This window comes from Pongo abelii, chromosome 17 (assembly GCF_028885655.2).
Source record: "Pongo abelii isolate AG06213 chromosome 17, NHGRI_mPonAbe1-v2.0_pri, whole genome shotgun sequence".
In the NCBI taxonomy this organism is placed as follows: Eukaryota; Metazoa; Chordata; class Mammalia; order Primates; family Hominidae; genus Pongo; species Pongo abelii.
In genome coordinates, this window is record NC_072002.2 from 49,372,377 (window position 1) to 49,392,637 (window position 20,261).

At 38.9% G+C, this 20,261-nt stretch overlaps 1 protein-coding gene across 4 annotated transcripts in view; it reads left to right on the plus strand.

The window, feature by feature from the left end:
* The window catches only part of MAPRE2 (microtubule associated protein RP/EB family member 2), a 162,903-nt gene that overhangs the window by 79,648 nt on the left and 62,994 nt on the right, over window positions 1-20,261 (plus strand). For 3 of the 4 annotated variants that reach the window (XM_054537547.2, XM_054537546.2, NM_001133488.1), the window contains 1 exon segment: window positions 10,384-10,511. The exons of the other annotated variant lie outside the window; for it this stretch is intronic. In XM_054537547.2, coding sequence (XP_054393522.1) covers window positions 10,391-10,511 — 121 coding nt within the window. In that variant the 5' untranslated portion in view covers window positions 10,384-10,390. 4 annotated transcript variants of the gene reach the window in all.

Genomic DNA, 20,261 nt, shown 5'->3' on the forward strand with positions numbered 1-20,261 from the left:
GCCTAGAACAGAGCTCTCATTAAGCTGCAGGGCAGCTAGGGAGCTTTTGGTATCTGTGTTCCAGACATTTCCCTACTCACCTTTAAAAAAAAATACCTAGAAGACAGGGTCCTTTACTCACCTTTAAAAAAAAAAAATACCTAGAAGACAGGGTCCTTTAATTCACTCAACCCTAGTCTGTTCCTAGCCATCTCACATAGCACTAGGGGCACATATTAATAATTGCCTTTTGTATGATTTGGCACAACTTTGTTTGCATTCATTCAGCATTTATTTATTGTGTACCTACTGTGTGCCACACACAGTTCCAGACACAGGAGATAAAGCTGTAAACAAAACATATTCTATAAAGTTTCTGCCTTCATAGAGCTTACATCCTGGGGGCAAGAGGAGTGGACAGATGGTAAACAAACAAGATAATTACCAATGGTGTTAGTATCACCGAGGGCAGAGTAGAGAGATGTGGGAGTAACTGGAAGCGGCTATTTCAGAAGTGGGCATGGAGGGCTCACTGGGGAGTTGACATTTGAGCCAAACCTGAAGCATGAGATGCAGCCAACCTTGCCAAGTGCTGGAACAAGCTGCTCTTCCGTTGCATGAGGTCTTGAGCCCCAGTTATCCCTAAGGATGAAACTTGAGGCTGTGGTCTGTCATTTTTTTCTTATTATGAGAAGGTTTAGAAAAAGCAGACACTGAAGTACCTGACAAGGAACTAGCACCACCAAGAGTACAAGAGAGCTCAGAACCAGGAGGTGGGGACCACTCCTACAAAATGAGTGCACCACAGGACTTTGCCTAGTGGCAGCATGATTGTTTGATGACCGCATACGCTTCTGCTATATTGCATGCACCTGATTTTATGCAGTGGACTAACAACTGAGCATGACCACCCACTATGGTACCAGCAGCACCCATGTCCCGAAAGGTTGACCCAGGGCCCTGCTGGTTGGGGGCAGCGTGGGCATGACTGGAAAAGACTTGGGATCATGGGAAAGAGCTAAGGTCAGGGTAAGAGGGAACGAGGCCAAGTAGGGCTGGGAAAGTAAACAGAAGGCATATGGTCAAGAAGGAGTGCATGTGCTGGGAGCTGAGTTGGCGGGGGAGGGGGTACTGAGAAAAGTTGGTGCCCTGAGGAGACCAGCCAAGCCCTGTGGCATGGGAATGAGCTCTGGGTCATTGAAATTATTTTCAGAGCATGGATGAAGCCACCCACTGCTAGAAACAGATGGACATTTAGGCAAATATAATCAGCTGCATTTCTGACCATATGAAGAAGCGTATGTCTATGTGGGGCAGGGAAGGGTTAGCCTTTTACTCTGTCATTGTACATGTCAAGTTTCATTCACATCCATGGACATTATGAATGCCACAAAGAACTTTTTTAGAATTCCAAAATTTCGTCATACCCTGGATAAGAGCCAAATTTCCAAGTCATTTCAGGGCTGTAGCTATTGACTTGTTAAGTCTGAGTTTAGAAAACAAAACAAAAATCCACCCGTATATGCTGTTTTGAAAGTTTGTCTTTTTTGTTTAGTTACCATAGGGTGGCTAGCCAAACTAAGCTCTGTGTGCAAGGAGCTGCCTAATGAATAGTAGTGGATGAGGTTAATGCAGATAAATAACAATGAGGCTGTTAAAAATTGAGTTGATTTTCAAGGTGACTTATGGAATGTCCTATTGTAGGCAGTTGGAGACATCTGCGTTTTAATGATATTCTGTTGTTTTTTTTTTAAATCGTTTGTAGAATACTTCGTGATATGGCAAGAAAGAGCTTAATCTCCATGTTTTGAAAAGTAATCATTAATGGTAAAAGAGATGGGCACCCTGAAAAAGAGTATTATTTTTCTGTTCATTCTCTCTCGGAGGTGGCAGTTATTAGCTGTCGTTAGGAGTTCTGATTGTCAGACTAAATGGAACTTTGTATGCACATTAAAAGCATTATCATTAAGCAGTGACTGATAATGAAGAGCACATTCATATTGGAATGATAGGCAGCCTGGAAAAGCCTGCAGTAGAGAGCAGGCACCTCAACCCTGATAAAACTCACATTTATCTCATCTTCCTCTAAACAGCATAGTTTTCAAGATTCTTACATTGGTTTTCTTCACTAGTTCTAAACCATCAATGCCTAATTTTGAGAGAAAAAAATAGTATATTTCAGTGTCTATATTTTAATAAAGTATGTGTATGTTGTCATATGGACAGTGTCCTGATGTTTCTTCATCATCCTTGTGTGAAGTCAGTTCCGTGCTCACACCCCTGCCACATGGAGAGGCCTGGCTGCAGGGAGGGTCTGTGCCTGGAGGAGTTGGTCTTGCATTGTCTGTCTAATCCCATCACAGTCATAGAGCCCCGTAAAAATAAAATACGTGCAGGTCTGCCCACAGCAGCTTATGTGTGCTATTACCTGGAGACAATAAATGACTTCTTAAATTCCCATTCCAGCCCTAGAATCCATGCATACGGCAGTTAGTCCACAAGTTAAACAGAAGCTTTAATACCCAGTTTTAGGCGAAACTCCATAGTTCCTGTAATCTCTCTCCAGGAGATTTTATCCTGTCAAGGTTTGTCTTTCAGAGACACCCTCTTTGACTCCCTCTTTGCTCCATCCTGATCTCCCTCCTCAAATACTTTCTCTGTGCCCCACATTGCAGGTCACAAATGAAGAGAAAGTGATGAATCTAGAATGATCTGGTGATATTCTTTCCTTGGGTGAAATGTTTAAATCCTGCCTCTCGAGGTATTGAGCCTAGAGAATGAATTATGCGCAGATGAAAAGCGGGATGTTTCTGGTTCAGGAGACACATTTACACTGTCCCTCCCTGTGGAAGCCCAGTTCATTATTAGGGGAGGCTGTGGGAGATTTAACATCAGCCTTTTGTGGTGAGGATGCTGGGAAGGAGGCACACAGGCAGGAACTGTGTTTACAAGGCTTTTCAGAGGAAAAGACGTTTGGGGGATGTCTGTGATGGGACTGAATTTCTTCATTCCCCTCGGGAGGATAACATATATTCTAATGCAGAAGTAGTCTTTGAGAAAAACTTTTGAGGTTTCTTCCTTTGGCTAAGTATTTAATCTGTGGGCATGAATGTACAATTTGCAGGTTATTTTAGAAAGATGCCACTTCTAAGAGAAGAAAATATTGGTGATTGATAAATCTCTTTTTAAATTCTCATAATATTTGCAGATACTTAGAAATGTTTACAAAATGGCTATTTCTGTTAGAATAACACAAAATTCTTCTAAGTAAAATGCCTTCTTTACAAGTGCATTTGAAATAATGCACCTCACTTTACCTGCTACGCTGGAACAGGCCAACTTTGACAATCCTAAAACCTTTAACCAGGGAACAACTCTGTGAAATGAGAGCTGACAGTGTAGCCTTGACCTGGACTGAACGAAAGTCCAGTGACTGGCAAAGAAAGCCATTCTTTTGGATCACAGGTCCTTCTCCCCTGTTGGCATGTGTGGAAACACTTTGAAAGGATCTCAAACACTTGGTCAGTTGGACTTAATTTCCAAGGAAGCATCGATATTTCTAACCATTACCTTAATAAACCGCTTGGGTTATAAGAAATTCAGAAATCATTATATGCTCAAGCCCAAAGAAATAAGTTTCTTAGGTGAAAGGAAAATATACTTTTTCTTTATATCTCTCATCTAGTCTGCTCGTTGTTTCATTTATGTGAAACTGGGTGAAGAATGCACTGCATGTATTTACCCTAAACTGTTGGTAGTGGATTACTTTCCCCAGTGATGGGAGAACATGTTGAAAATAGAGCTTGTTATGAGAGAAAAGAAAGACAGTCACACATATCACACATATGGGTATGGTTGTCGCTGCAACATGTGTGAACAGAGTACATTGACATGCGGTGGGCTGAACTTTCAGAACTTTTTTTTTTTTTTTTTGAGACGGAGTCTCAGTCTGTTGCCCAGGCTGGAGTGCAGTGGCGTGATCTCGACTCACTGCAAGCTCCGCCTCCTGGGTTCACGCCATTCTCCTGCCTCAGCCTCCTGAGTAGCTGGGACTACAGGCGCCTGCCACCATGCCCAGCTAATTTTTTTTGTATTTTTAGTAGAGATGGGGTTTTACCATGTTAGCCAGGATGGTCTCGATCTCCTGACCTCGTGATCCGCCCACCTCGGCCTCCCAAAGTGCTGGGATTACAGGCGTGAGCCACCGCGCCCGGCCTCAGAACATTTTATGTTGAACATGAAGTTTCCAGTTGAATGTGGACTCCTTTAAGGAGTGACATAAAGAAGGTAACTTAAAAAAAAAAAAAGAAGGAGAAGAAGGTAGCTTAAATCCAAAAGGCCCTTTAAAGGCTCAGCCTCCAAGTGGGTTTGGTGTAAGTAAATCCAGGCCAAACGAGGTCTCCTTGCAGAGCAGCAGATAGCAGTCAACCACTTATGGAGGCTGTTCTTCTGCAGATGAGTTTGCCTGAATTTGGGAAGTTTGGTAAACTCAGACTTTAGATGATATAAAAACAAAAAAGTCAGGCTGGGTACTATGGCTCACGCCTGTAATCCTAGCACTTTGGGAGCCCAAGATGGAAAGATTACTTTTTGAGCCCAGGAGATTGAGCCTGCAGTGAGCTATGATGGCTCACTGTAGAGAGACCCCTGTCTCTACAAAAAAATGAAAAGTAAGCCGGGAGTGGTGGTACACGCCTGTAGTCGCAGCTACTTGAGAGGCTGAGCTGAGAGGATCGCTTTAGCCCAGGAGATTGAGCCTGCAGTAAGCTATGATGGCACCACTGCACTCCAGCCTGGACAGCTGAGTGAGACCCTGTCTCTTTAAAAAAAAAAAAAAAAAAAAAATTTGGCCGGCGTGATGGTTCACACCTGTGGTCCCAGCTACTCAGGGATGCTGATACAGTAGGATTGCTTGGGCCCAGGAGGCAGAGGTTGTGAGCCAAGATCTCACCACTGCATTCCAGCCTGGACTGCACTCCAGCCTGAACAACAGAGCAAAACCTCATCTCAAAAAAAAAAAAAAAAAAAAAAATCAAAATAGGTTCCACATTAAACCCTTTTCCTTATAGCCACACACCTCAAATGGGACCAGAGCCAGATCCCGGGACAACAATTGGCTTATCATGAACCCTGCTGGAAAAAATATACATATATGTATATATACTGTTTTGTCCTCCAAAATGAGTGATCAGTGAAAGTGTGAAAAGAGAAAATGAGGACAGGCAGCCCCCTCCCCTGAAGTATGGCTGATAGTATGTTTGCAAGGGGTGGGGCAGGGCAGAGAGACAAAATGAATTACATAGGAAATAATTTCAGTTAACACTCATTAATGCCAGCTAGCACATTTTTGCTTAATTTGGAAGAGCCACTTCTCTGGAATAATTCACAAACCTTGCCAAATTTGTTCTTGAACAAAATTGTTGAATATTTTGTAGTTAAGTTTTGGGTGCAGAACTGGTAAAGGTGGTAGAATTCATATTTTGCTCAGTAGGCTAAAACTCAGGTCTCATTGACTCACATAAAACTCCATTTATTTTAGTAAGCAGAAATACAGTGTCTAATGTGTCTGATTCAATCACTACTGCAAAGCATAACCTTGCTGTACCTCTCCACCCAACACCACTGCCAAATAGCAAAATCTACACATTGGCCCTCAGCCAGAGGCTGTCCTTTTTCTAAAGTCATGTGTATCAGTGGTCACTATCCACAGACAAGCTAGAATCGTGACTTTGCCTGCTAGAGGTCTGAAGGGATTTTTGTTTTTTCTGTGTGTTTTTCTCTCTTCTGTTTGCAAAACAAAACAAAAAACCGGCTGGGTGTGGTGGCTCACGCCTGTAATCCCAGCACTTTGGGAGGCCAAGGTGGGCAGATTGCCTGAGGTCAGGAGTTCCAGACCAGTCTGGCCAACATGGTGAAACCCCGTCTGTACTAAAAATACCAAAAAAATTAGCTGGGTGTGGTGGCATGTGCCTGCAATCCCAGCTATTTGGGAGGCTGAGGCAGGGGAATTGCTTGAACCAGGGAGGTAGACGTTGCGGTGAGCCAAGGTCGCACTGCTGCACTGCAGCCTGGGCGACAGAGTAGGACTCTGTCTCAAAAAAAAAAAAAGCGTATTTCCACCTTCCAAGAAAGATATTCTAATATTCGTGTAAAAAGTGTGTAACTATATTGTGATTATTAGTTTATTTTCAAGTAGGGGCAATAAATGCAAATTTGTTTTAAAATAAAATTTAAATACAATATTAAAGTATGGTGACCCAGGGACTGCAGTGCTAGGAAAGTGTTCCTCCCTTATCTCCTACTTGCTGTGCTGTTGCACTGACCAGATCTTTATTTTTATTGATTTATTTTTTTTTGAGACGGAGTTTCACTCTGTCACCCAGGCTGGAGTGCAGTGGCCCAATCTCAACTCACTGCAAACTCTGCCTACCGGGTTCAAGCGATTCTCCTGCCTCAGCCTCCCTAGTAGCTGGGACTACAGGTGCATGCCACCAAACCTGGCTAATTTTTGTATTTTTAGTAGAGACAGGGTTTCGCCATGTTGGCCAGGCTGGTCTCGAACTTTGGACTTCAGGTGATCCACCTGCCTTGGCCTCCCAAAGTGCTGAGATTACAGGCATGAGCCACCGCGCCCGGCCTGCACTGACCAGATCTTAAACAACACAGTGATCCGGTTGAGATTCCAATTGAAAGCCACAAAGTGGGAGACAGTGCTTTGACTTTCTCCTTTGCAAGGATGGGACAGAGAGATGCTTGTGTCCCAGAGGCCATGTGGCAAGTCACCTAAGAATAAACTGTTGTTTCCATGTAAAAGACATGCTGAAGATCCAAACATGAGAATAAACCCCGCACAGTGAGTTGCTCCTTGTTCTGTAATAGTTAGTATGACCTTACCTTTCATAACCATTTATCTTTCTTGACTGAGTCTTTGGGAAGTACTCAGAACTCTCAGGCCTAAAATCGGAAAAGCTGGCTTGTTTGGGTTGGGGGCAAACAATGGGAGCAAAGACAGCCACAGAGTGAAGTGCGTTTAGAAGTACCTTGCTGAAATTTGGGAAGAGGAAGATCGATTATAAGAATATTCCCATCAGCAGGGGTGTTAAATAGAAATTAACTATATTGACTTCATTGCTATTAATTTGAAGTAGGTATTGAAGTCTACTCATTTAATGTGTTATTATTTTATTTTAGGAAATGGTGAAAAATTTCTCACCTTCGTTGGTTCACTTATTCTTAATCTGTCTTCTAAACTAGATATCCCACAGGTCCCTTAACACATGGTAGCCCCTGCCACAGGGCTTGTGGGGACTACAGCTGTGTTGGCTAGCAATGGTGGAGATTTGAGTGGTATGCCTGGTAACTAAGTACCCAGAATTTTTCTAAAGCTCAGATCTGGTGCTGTTTTCATTGTTTATCTGATCATCTTAATGAACTGCTTGAAGGCAAATAGTGCCTTGACTTACCTTTGTGAGCTGAATGTCTGTTTACATTATGAAAGGACAATTGTTGTCCTTAAGTGAATGTTATCAACAAAGACCTGGAGGAAAGTGTGATTTATTGACAAACTGCAGCAAATGACTTGCTTCCTTGTTTATATGGATTTTTAAAAAGTTGTCATTACTCTTCTACCTGTACTTCTATTGTATATTACTTTCTCTTATGTAATCACAGAACGTTTTTACTCACTTGCATATGGGTTATTTTTCTAAAACACAGATCTGTTTGTGTCTTTTCTGCTTTGCATTTAGATTTTTTTAAAATCATCTTGATTAAAAATTTCGTCTCAATTTGGTTTGGTGCCATCTAGCATAACCCTGGGCCTCGACACCACATCCTCCATCAGTACATTGCCCGGTAATGCAGAAGCTTTCCATTACTGCCTGAAGAAGAAATCGCTAGAAAAGCCCATCAGCTGCCAAAAGTTATGCCAGTATATGATCATTTCATCAGTCCAAAATATTTTAAATTTTGTATTATTTACCCTAAGATTATACATAATTCACATAGGTGATTTTAAAAATTGACTACATTTAAAAAGCAAATGGTTTCATTTAATAAATGATAGACTAAAGAAAACAGTGGAAGTTATTAACCAAAAAGTAAAAAACCTTTAATAATAGTGTAGAAAGCAGTAATTATGGTCACACTATCTGAGATTCCAATGCTGTGAGACTTTTCAGATCTTTACGAGAAGACAATTTAGAGAAAAGGGTGCTTCTGGGAATGGAGGGATAGATATTTATTTTTACATTTATTTCTAAATAAAACCTTCATTTAGCACTTTAAAGTAGAAAGCAGATTTTTATTGCTTTCATGAACATAATAAATAGGAACTCCAAGCACAACTATTTCATAAAATATAGATTTTTGTCTAAAACCTATATACTATAGATTTTGCTATTATATCTAGTCATGTTTAAAAATATTACTTCTATATCTCTAAATACCATTTTTCACTAAAAGGAATCAGGAGCCCTTGGAGAAATTACTGGTTTTAGGTCTGAGGCAAGAAATATACAAGTTGGGCTTGGAACATCTCGTCATATTGGAAAAGAAGAAGATTATCAAAGACCACTAAGACTGTGTCAAAAGAACTTAGAAGCTAGCTTAAATAAGCTCTTGCAAGCTTTTATCAATAAAGGTATAATTTCAATGGATTGAAACATATCAAATATGTTTAAGTCTGTGGATTCATAATTATACTTCAAAATATAAGAACAAAAACTTCGTTGGTCATGTTTGGAGGATATTAGGGAACTACTCATCACTTTGAAAACTGGCAAATAGAGAAAAAGAGTTAGGCACCTCTCCTGCCTTTCCTCGATGACCTGTATCTCAGAGTACCTCAGAGGGAAATTTCTCTTTGTAGAATTATTCCAGCTAATAAATCAGGGATGAATAATAGAATATCACTTTGAAGTTTTAGTGAATTATTGGATTTAGGCAAATATCAGAGCTAAAAATATCATGGAAGCAGGCAGTCAGAGGTAATAGTTATCTGCCTTCTAATGGAAGTTCAAACAAACATGGCATGAAGTAGTCTGTTTGATGTAATTGTCATATACTGGCATAACCTTTGGCAGCTGATGGGCTGTTCTATTGGTTTCTTCTTCAGGCAGTAATGGAAAGCTTTTGCATTACCAGGCAGTGTATTGATGGAGGATTAGGTGTCAAAGCCCAGAGTTGTGCTAGATGGCATCAAATCCCCATCCCATTAGAACTTGAATAAGATCAAGGCTCTAGATGGAATTATCAGTCTATAGGTATGCAGAGGGCAGAGGAACATGTTAAACCACAGCAGTGTGATACAATGAGAAAAATCCAGAATGTGGAAACTATCAGACAACCGAGTTCCTTCAACAACAACTTTTTTTTAATTGCAAGGAAAGATTAGAAATAGAGAAGAAATTTTATAAAGAAATTTAAAGAACATATCAAAGAATCATAACGTATGAACCTTATATGAATCCAGATTCAAGCAATCTGAAGTTAAATTTGTATTATAATATATTGAAATGCATATTTGATATAAGTAATTATTTTTATTTTTAGGTGTGATAATATTGTGTTTTTTAAAAAAATTATTTTTCAGAGACACACTAAAACACTTATAGGTGAAATTATGTGATGATTGGCACTTACTCCAAAATAATCTGGCTTGGTAGGCTAGGATGGGATTGACACAAGGGGAGTTGATAGGAGTATAAATCAAACAAGATGGTCAAGTATTGATAATTCTTGAATCCAAGGGGTAAACCTAACTGGTTATTCTCTGGAGTAACAAACCAGAGAATAACTGGTTTGTTATTATCTTCTCTCTCCTTTTACATGTATTTGAAAGTTTCCAAAATAGAAGTTAATACATAGCTACAATATATACATGTACATACATATACAATATATCAATATATATATATTCCACAAACTAGGTAAAATTGCAAAGTTTCATCCGGGTTTAAATATTAAAAAAAGAATCCTTTATCACTGCACACCTACTAGAATGGCCAAACCCCAAAACACTAACGTTTCCAAGTCTTTGTAGTGTATGAAACTAGCAGATTACTCTGGTGTATACTGCTACAAACCTGGTAACTTTTTAATATCACACGTAGACTTACAGTCAAAAGGGAGACTCTAAATTGTGTTATAAATTAGGAATCTCGGAACCTGAAGAACATTTGGATTTAGTTGGAGAGATATAAAATGGTACTGCATGAAAAATATGTGAAATTTAACAATTTTAATGCAAATATGTAAAATAGAAAAAGATGCTAAAGGGCTTAGCCAGAGCAGGACTTTTACGTGCCCTGGAGTCCTGCCAGGATCTTGACCTCGAATGGGTATCTTTTGTGTTTCTGAGTTAATTTCCTTGTTGGTAAAGAAACTTCTTTGTTTTTTTTCTAGTTGGGGAATGGCGGTCAATGTGTATTCTACCTCGATAACCCAAGAGACTATGAGCAGACATGACATCATTGCATGGGTTAATGACATAGTATCTTTAAACTACACAAAAGTGGAACAGCTTTGTTCAGGTAAGACATATTCTTTTAAGTGTTTACCTAAATGTTTACAGTCTGTCACGTGGAATGTGATTTTATGAACCACAGCTGCTATATTTTGGGTAGGAAAAAGTATATATTGCTATTGGCATGTAATTAAAGGGGGAAAAGCTCAGATATAACTAAAGAACATATTGGGAAAAGTGTTTATGAGCATCCGGGAGCACAAGCACAGCCACGTGGACACGTATTGGAAAGGTCTCTTGCTTGAGCTTCGTAATGCATCTCACTGGCTCCTAGCCTCTTCTCTGTCATCCCATCTGCCATCACACTTGCCTCCTGAAAACACCAATTGGTTCTTACAACACTCCTCCTTTAAAATCTCCAGGGCTCCACGTTGTTCTCACTACAGGATAAACTTCAAACTCTTTTCATAGACTAATGAGGTCCTTATTAGTCTCAATTCCACCCTCCACATCTCTCTCCCTTATACCTCAGACCCACAAAATAATCTTTGTTCCCTAAAGACTCTTTCCCTTTTGTATCCCATAGCTTTTTTCATGGTTCCTTTGCTGAGATCTTTCCCCTTCTTTTCATTTGTGGGAAAATCTTGCTCACACTTTAAAATCTGGCTCACCCGCCACCTGCTCTGGGAAGCATTCCCCAGCCTCCCAGGCTCCATGGTGTTCCTGAAACACTGTGCTCATCCTCCAAAATGAAACTTGCCACGCCGTCTTAGGATGTCTGACTCCTTCTAGCCCAGAAGGTGCTGAGAGTCCTTGAGGACAGGACTGCATTTTGTTCTTTGTCGAATGCCTGTAGTTGCCTCTACTTGGTATGAGGTAGGTCTGCAGGGAATATATATTGAGTTAAACTTGTTTAAAAAATAAAAATATTTGACTTCAATGACAAAATAGGAGGATGTTTTAAAAAATGTGCTGCTAGGCCAGGTGTGGTGACTTATGCCTGTAATCCTAGCACTTTGGGAGGCCAAAATGGGAGGATCGCTTGAGCCCAGGAGTTCGAGGCTGTGGTGAGCTATGATTGTGCCACTGCACAAGAGCCTAGGTGACACAGTGAGACCCTGTCTCTAAAACAAAACAAAACAAAAAATATGCTGCTAGTAAATTAATCCATTCTTAGGTCTGAGTATTTATGAAAGAAATAAGCAGTCCTCCTTTGGAAACGGAATGTTTCCTTCCAGTAAACAAATAGATAAGAGATTTCTTCTTTCCCTTTGGCTTCAACATGAAAATGGTATTAGAAAATACCACTGAAATGTATTTGTGTGAAATTTCATGAGTCAGAATAGGTATGAAGAAGTCAACATTGCTCTTTTTCCCAGAGGGTCAAGTATAAAGATTTTATACAGTGCAGTTAGAATTTCAAAAGCCCCCAGTAGTCACTTTCAGATGTTGTCTGAGTCCAACACCCACCAGTGTAAATATTCTCCCTTCACCAGGTCTGGATTTGATCAGAATACTCCTAGAGAACTAACTTTGAGTATGATTGACATCTCTTTCCCTGGGATCATTTTTCCCACGAGGAAGACAGTAAGGTTGGCCAGAACTTAGGCGTTGCCTCACTCACAAATCTGTGCCTAGGTCTCAGACATGAAGTCTTGTGATTTATGAGGTCAGTAGTGGGTGCTAGCTAACCACTCCTTTGCCCTTCAATTCAAGATAGAGAAAAGCTGACTTAGACTACGATAATGATGTACGAGGCATATATATTGTTGATCTACTGAAATGTCTCTAAAAGTTACTTTCAGAAACAACTTGTATTGCAACTTATGCAACTTCAGATCTCTACATACCCAAATATTACTGTGCTGTTCTTGCTGTGCATTCTTGAGCTCTCTAATATTTTATTTTTAACTTGCTGCCAAAAAAGAAACCAAAAACAGTTTCTGTTATTAGCAGTCACTTTGTTGATAACACATACCCGTTTGTATTGTAATTGTGAAATTGTCTGTTTCTTCACAATGTCTAACACATGGTTTTCCCTCAGAAATACTTATTTTGGAGATGAATGAACTGCAATTTGCAACTGCTAAGGGGCAAAGACAAAAATGTGTATCTTACCCACAAAGTGGGTATATGTGCATTTGGATAAGGGAAACAAGGTTGGTTATCAAGAAAAAGAGACATAGGAAGGAAGGGGATAAGGAAAAGGCTCACAGAGAAAATCCCCAGGCATGAGTCTTAAATGTTAAAGGAAACCGTGAGGAACTTCCTATGCTGAAATACACTTGGAGAGTTTTTGGTAGCAAATGAAATAAGAACAAATTGTAATTTTTAGATACTGTAGTAAATGTATTTATAAGCAATATACATAATCTTTGCAGATCTTTGAAATTTCTCATAAAGCAAATTCAACAAAATTTTAAGGGACGTTTGTAAAGGATTCATATATGGTGATCTTAAAGCATTGGTATACATTTACAGCCTTTGTAGCTACACTGCCATCAAGTGTGGCTTGATTTAAAAACACAAAAAACCTGTAGAAGCAATTTTGATCACTATTAAACAGATACACATAATTACCATTAGGATAACTTACTGGCTGCCTAAAATTACAGGATTGATGGTTCAGAAGAATGAAGTAGATTTAAAGTTTCCTTTCTGCTCTGAAATATGTTTCTTGCTAGAAAAAAAAAAGGAAGTTAATCTCCATAGTAGAGAAACAGGTCTTTTATTTTAGGTAGCAGTTTTCTCAAGGTATAAACTATAGACTCTAGGCTTTTATAATTTCCTGGGGAGCTGCTGAAAAAAAGCAGATGACCTTCTAAATCAGTACCTCTGAGTATAGCCTAGAAATCTGAGTTTAACAAGTACAAGTTTAAGTACTTTTGTGCTGCAGCCTAGAGCTTGCAGTACATTTTACCCCAAACCAACAAAAATGAGGTTAAATTATCCAAAACGTCCTTGGAAGTTTCCTTGTTCATAATTTAATCTGTGACTTTAGTCTTTAGCAGGAGGAAGCTATCCTTCTATTTATTTATTTATGAAATTATTTATTTATACCCTTCATTGTTCTAGAAAATATTTAAGGCAGCTAGGACAGTGCTATTAGGATAGGAACAAAGCCAAGTATTATTGACTTAAGTGACTTATATTCCTCTTACTTATGAGTAGTCAGATTTTTTAGGTAATGTTTTTCTTCAATGTTTATTTTAATTTTTTTAGTTTACTGTGTGGGATTTTATTTTAGCAGTAGGCCCAGGAAAAACATACAGGAAATACTTTCTCATATTTAAAATGATTTAAAATGTCAACATCATTTCTTACTCTCTTTCCTGAAGACTTACGCTCCAATCCTGGTGGTTCCCATTTTGAATTTTTTTCCTATTGCATTATTTCCTATTTCTGTTTTTAAAATTTTCCAGCTAAGAGATCTCCCTCCAGCTCAATATTAAAACTAACACCAGCTTTTCTTTAATTCATGAAGAGCTGAAAGATTGCCTCACATTGGTGTTGTGTTTTACTCAGTATTTTCTGCCTTTATATAACATCTAATTTGCTTCCCTGTAGGCATTTTTAAAAGCTCTTTAAAGGAAAGATGGTGTGAGAAAATAGAACACTTGGAAATATGTTTGTAGTAAGTTGCAAAACAATGAAAATGACTCACCGTTATCTCCTGTTATTTTATCCCAAGAATATAACCTCATGAAAATTTTCTTTGAACATTAAATCTGGGTCATGTAATTATATGTGTATCTGGTTTTCATTTATTTCTTGTGACAAACAACCTTTAACTTTCAAGTAAAAAGGTAAGCTATATAAATGGAGAGTGGGCTATCAATGAATGTGAATACTACCTATAATAATTCAGCAATCTGTTGCTCACCTAAATCTATTTTGAAATGAATAATTGTAGATTTTCCATGGTGGAGTGAGAAGGTTGAACCACATGTAATATCAGATTGGTTCAGCTTATAAATATTTCATATTTTAATTCAATTGCTTTATAAAAGTTATAGAGCTTCAGGGGAGGTGATAGGGAACTTTTTTTTTTTTTTTTTTTTTTGCTTTAGTACTAGCTCAAACTAATTCACTAAATCTTTTGTAAGGTAGTGATGAGGGTGAATGGACAGCATGGTGCTAAAAATCTCTAAAAGCTTTAGCAACTTTAGATACATTAGTGGAGGTGATAGAGAAGATAGGGGACTTAGAGGGGAAGAAAAGGAAATGAGGAGGGAGGAGTAGGGTGGAGTGGGAGAAAGTGCATCTTTTCCTTCTTTTCCTCTCCCTCACTCCTCACCTCAAGCCTCCTTTGAGACTTCTTTGTGACATTAATTTTCTGTGTCCTGATCCTCTGCCCTAGGCTGGAGCTAAGCAGCAAAGTCACTGAGTCCAATGCTGGGTCATCCTTGCTGCTTGGCAGACTGAGCGCCTGCCTTGACTCCCATCCTCACAAGGCTAGTGCAGCCTGCCCTTTTCTCCTTGTGCACCTTCCCTCCCTCCTCCCCACCCCTCCACTAGCCGAGCAGACACCTGACTTGGGGCAAATGCTAGATACAGTCTGCATGTAGGGCTGGCACTGCCTGGACTGTCACTATATCCTGGACTGTCACTGTCTGTCACTGAGAGCTGTTATTTTCCTGAGCATTTGAGTATTTTAATAAAATGTCATTTGAATTAAACCATTTTTAGATGGAAAATTGAGATATTTTCTTGACTTGCTTTAAAAAAAAGAGAAAATGATCAGGATTTGATTCAGTTTCAATTTGTGCTTCAACAAATTGGTGCAAGCTTTGTCTTGGATCAAGTCACTGGTATTTTGTTCTTCCAGGAGAGCTTCTGAATTTGGCTAATGATATTGTAGTCACATTTGCAATTCTGGTTACGTGATGGCTGTGTGGAAGGAGCTGGTATTTAGAGTACACTCTGGGATTCACACGGTTGTAGCCATCAGATGGCCCTGGGACCTGTGGTGCAGGTGCTCCGGGCCCCACCCTGATGGCCGTCATTCCTGAGCCCATCAGAGTGTTCTTTGTGACCATTTTTGGCCGCATATTTGTGCCTGTTAAATAGGTTGATCCCAGCCTCGTGTGTTGTCCCTGTGCCTCCTCTCTTCCATCCACAGAGACCTCTGTCAGGACAGGTTACTGATGAAATCAGCTCAGAGTCTAAATTTAGTAGGGCTTCTCTTATTGGCTCTCTGGTATTGAAACCAAGTAAGGATATTCTGTCAGTGTCTGTAAGCATAAGAGTTTACTTAGCTTTATAAAATCATTGACTGTTATTTGCTGTAAGAAAGTTAGGTCATCTTAGATTATATTACTACTGTTAGGGAGGTAATTGTAATGGAATATTATTCATACTTGTGATATATTACATAGAGTCTTTTTGGTTTTTTTGTTGACAGTTTTTTTCTCTAATTATTTGACTTACACTAATTTTAAAAGTTTACATGGTCTCAGCATATCAACTAATTGGAGAAGGGAACAAAAAAAAAGAGTTGGATAATGGTGGGGAGGGGTCCAGCCTCATGTTCAGTTGCTTCAAGCAGTAATATATGGTAATATACTCTAGTGTCTCCACTAATGCGCTGGTTAAAAGGGAGTTTATTTTTGGAGCAGGATAGATAATACAGTAGGTTTTTTTTCCCTCTGAATTTGTTCATTTACGTCTTGACACTTTGCTCCTGAAGATGAATGTAAATTGATGTTTCTATTTTTCTTGGGACTTTTTGTTTGTTTACTGTCTTTTGTAATGCTGAATACCATGGTAGTGAAAAGTGTGTATGCATTCACCTTCATTTACCAAACTGCTCTATGATTTTTTTTACACATATGGATGATATATCTTTGAAAGCAACCAGCCACATCTTCGTTTATGTCCTTACTACACTCAATTCTGATAATCAATTTAGTTTTATTTAACAGGCATATTTTGAGCCTTTCTTTGGGCTAGGCCCTGGGGACCCAGTGATAAATAAAACATAGTCATTGCCCTCAAATAGCTCAGTACAGCAGAGTACTGTCCTACAAAAGACCAGAGACCACACTGTGGTAAGTGCTGGTTTGCAAGTGCTTTCAGCATACAAAGAAGGAAGTAAATGAAGGGAGGTAGGGACATAGGGAGTCAGTAGAGAGATTTACTCAGATTCTTTGGGAGTGGCTGGGTGCTTCTGGATGACTTAGAATGGCCATCGTTTGGGAAACACCTCAGAAATGCCGTCCTCCCTCTTGAGTCAGATGGAGTGATGAGTGTGTATGTAGGATAATGTGTGGGGTACTTAAAGTTTAATCTACCCTGACAGACTCCCCAGGCTAGGGTGGCCTTTGTCTTATGACACAGGGACTCTAGTCAGTAAAATGCATATGCTTTAGTAGGTACAGCCCTTAAGTACATGATGCATATTGTCATCTCTAAAGAAATATAAAGGATTTTCTTGATGATCTCATCACATGAGTATGTGAGAATTGTTTTTACTCTACTTGTTTGAAGGAACTAGGCATGCGTGTGGGATATTCTCAGGAAACCATAGAATTGGCCACTTCTTTGGGAGGAATGCACCAGATACTTTTAAATACTAAAGCCAAACCTCAGTGATAACTGCTTGGGTCTCTAACTGGATAGATGTCATGTGACTGCATTAGTATTTATCACAGGAACAGACCTACAGATACATTCCTACATCCTATTACCCATTTCTGCTGGAGCCTCTCCTGGTTAGTGATGAACACCATAAATGAGGGGAAATTAGAAAAACAGGCTTAGGGAAAAATAGATCACCTGGAATGCCATTATTTTATTGAAGACTAACAATATATATACTGAACAAAAAATCAAGGAACATGTGATCACAATTAACTTTATATAGTGCCTTAACAGGAATAAGCGAATCAGTGACATATTAGAAACAGGATTAGTAATTGCCTTTGAGAAGTCTCAATAAGTTCTCTCTCTCTCTCTCTCTCTCACACACACACACACACACACACAATTTGTACAAAGCAGTACCATTAGTGGGAATCTCATATTTTTTCCCCCATATGTGGGAAAATTCCCAGATGTCATAGTTGAGTGCAGTCTTCGAGGTTCTTATTGATTGTATCACTAATTCACAAACGCTGTTGTATCTACCCTACTATAGTAAGACCCTGCTGAGATTTACCTGCCCCAAAACTATGAATAGGTGGGTTGTTGTGAGCCTAGAGATGAAAACTGTTGTACCAAGGGATGGGTCATCAAAAGAAATCTAAGTTGGATACAGTTGATGAGTGATACTGACCATAGTACTAAGGAGTCTCTAAAGCCTCGTCATTGATTTCATTAACTTGAGCGACTAGACCCCTAACTCCATAGCCCCAAGGATCTTGGCAAAGGTTGTGAGAAACCTTGCTGGAGTCCAAGGACATGACAGGTTTTAAGACTCATTTATAATTCATAATTCTAATTACAGAAACCTTTAGAGCCCTTTCTCTTCTGATTTTGTCTCTGTTATATGATAAGTTGCCTTCTTTTAAAGTACATAATGATATGCTTATTTTGAAATCATTCACCAAGATCAATAAAAACCAGTATCTTAACAAGAAAAAGATTTATCTTTCAACATATTGAAAATTATTTTGAATTTTTAAAAACATGTTAGTCACTTTATATGATGGATATGTTCCTTATAAAACACTGTTTTGTATTTACTATGCTACTTTTTCTTTTTCTTTTCTCCCTTTCAGTTTAAATTATCTAAAGACTTTAACAGGAAGAGTGTAAATTTGGGGAAAAATAGTCATTTCCTTTTATAAATGAATTAATGATTACTTAAGCACCTCATTTGTTTATCTGAGGAAAGACTTAAGAATTACAGAAACCCTCAAATGTTTTTCCACAGATGAACTGGAGGATCTTAGAAATGTGTTCATACCCTTTCTTGTCTGGTAGGAAGCCAAGGACCTCATTTTATTCTTTGGTTCCTTGTCCTTTGAATCTAAAACATGCATTTTGGAGATTCATGTTTTGTATCTGAAACAGTCTAGTTCAAGCCCATTCATTTTTATAGCTCTGATTATTTTAACCAGTTACATACTATATAGTTTCATACATTAGGGGTATAATGATGTCATAATGCCTCAGCTTTTATTTCTCTCTCTCTGCCATTTTCAGTGTGTTTTTATATGTATTATTTCTTTTAATTCATATAACAACCCCATGAGGAAGAGTAGGAATATTTTATTCCTGTTTTATGAGGCTGAAAGCTCCAAGAAGCCATGTTCACAGCTGATAATGAGAATTGAGGTGTCCTTGGATCATAGCCCAGTACTCTCATTGCTGTATGTGTGGCAGCTGTGGATGCAACGAAGGGTTCACTGTATGTTTGCCCATGTGGATGTGTTTCTGATTCTTTCCATGTCCATTTAGCAGAAGTCCTTTAAGCATCTCCTCTAGGAAAAGAAAGAAAGTCTTTGTCTCCATCCTTTACATTCTACTTGAAGAAATGAGACATATCTGTTAATTCTACTAATAACAAGGATGTGTCCCAATGGTATCATCATTAAGAACTTTCTTACCAAAAGTAGCAAGACAGAGACATTTGCTCCTAGTCTTATGAAATTCTTCCTTCTCCACCTGCTGCAAGTAGAGTGGGGAAAGAGCCGCCTGTTCTCTCTGATTGTTCTCCTTGTTCCTTTTCTTCCTCTAACTTCTTTTCCTCCAAGCAAGATGAGGTGGCTCTGAAATTTTTCCACCTGCCCTGGAGGAACTTTGCAGCTCTCTCAGAATAATTCTTGGCCAGTGAAACAACAACCAGGATGATGCCTCCTTAGACATTTGCATGTGCACATCTCTGCACTGTCTACATTTGAATCCCAAGAATATGGTCCTTTTCTTATTTTTATCCCAGGCTAGCTTTTGAACAAGCTTGTACCTGAGAGGACTACACATCCTTATTTCCTCCTTCCTATGCTATTGAGGAAATTACAACATCTCCTAGGATAATTTTCTTACAAGCTTGGTTCCCACAAAGGATTTACTTATCAAGTTATCACTGTTTTCCATGTATTTAATCCAGTTCAATAAACCTGTATTGCAGTAGCCATGCTAAGAGGCTCCATCAGTACTTCTCCAACCCCTTCTTTAATATGAAAAGTTGATGGTTTCTTAGTCTTATCTAAAAGGACTTACTAATGCAACATTTAAGAGTAGACACCGATTTCCCATCCAGCTCTATCCCTTCCTTCCCGTGTCTGGTTTCCCAACTCCAGCCAGATTGTAGCTCCTGAACTTTTTCCATATAGCCATTCTAGATCTGCCAGTGGGTATGGTAGCAGACACTGTGCTAGTGAAGTAGAAAGATGAATTGAACACCATCCCCAGTCTTAAAGATTTACTCACCAGTTAGCCAGGAGAGATAACTAATTAAAATGTAAGTCAAATCCCTGTTAGATTTCTGTATCCAGTATAGTGAAACAATTCTGTGTTGGAAACAGGAAAGCTTCGTAGAGGAGGTGATGTTTTGACTAAGCTTTTAAGAATGAGAAGTTATTCAAGTATAAAAGAGGACAAAAGGACATTTTAGACAAAAAGTTTGATCAAGGCAAAAAGAAGTTGCAGTGTTTTGTGCATGTACATTGCATGTGTAAGATATCTGTAACATATTAAAATTCAAGGCAGCAAAAGAGGGACAGTAATGCTTCAAGTAATAAGTGCTGTATTCAAAGAAAGGAAAGATTATTTCCATCTAGAAAAGCTTTTTGTCTTACCCTTGTTTGGGTCTTTGGCCAGTCATTCAAATTTAGTGGATGGTCAATAAATATTTATGAAGTTGAATTGAATT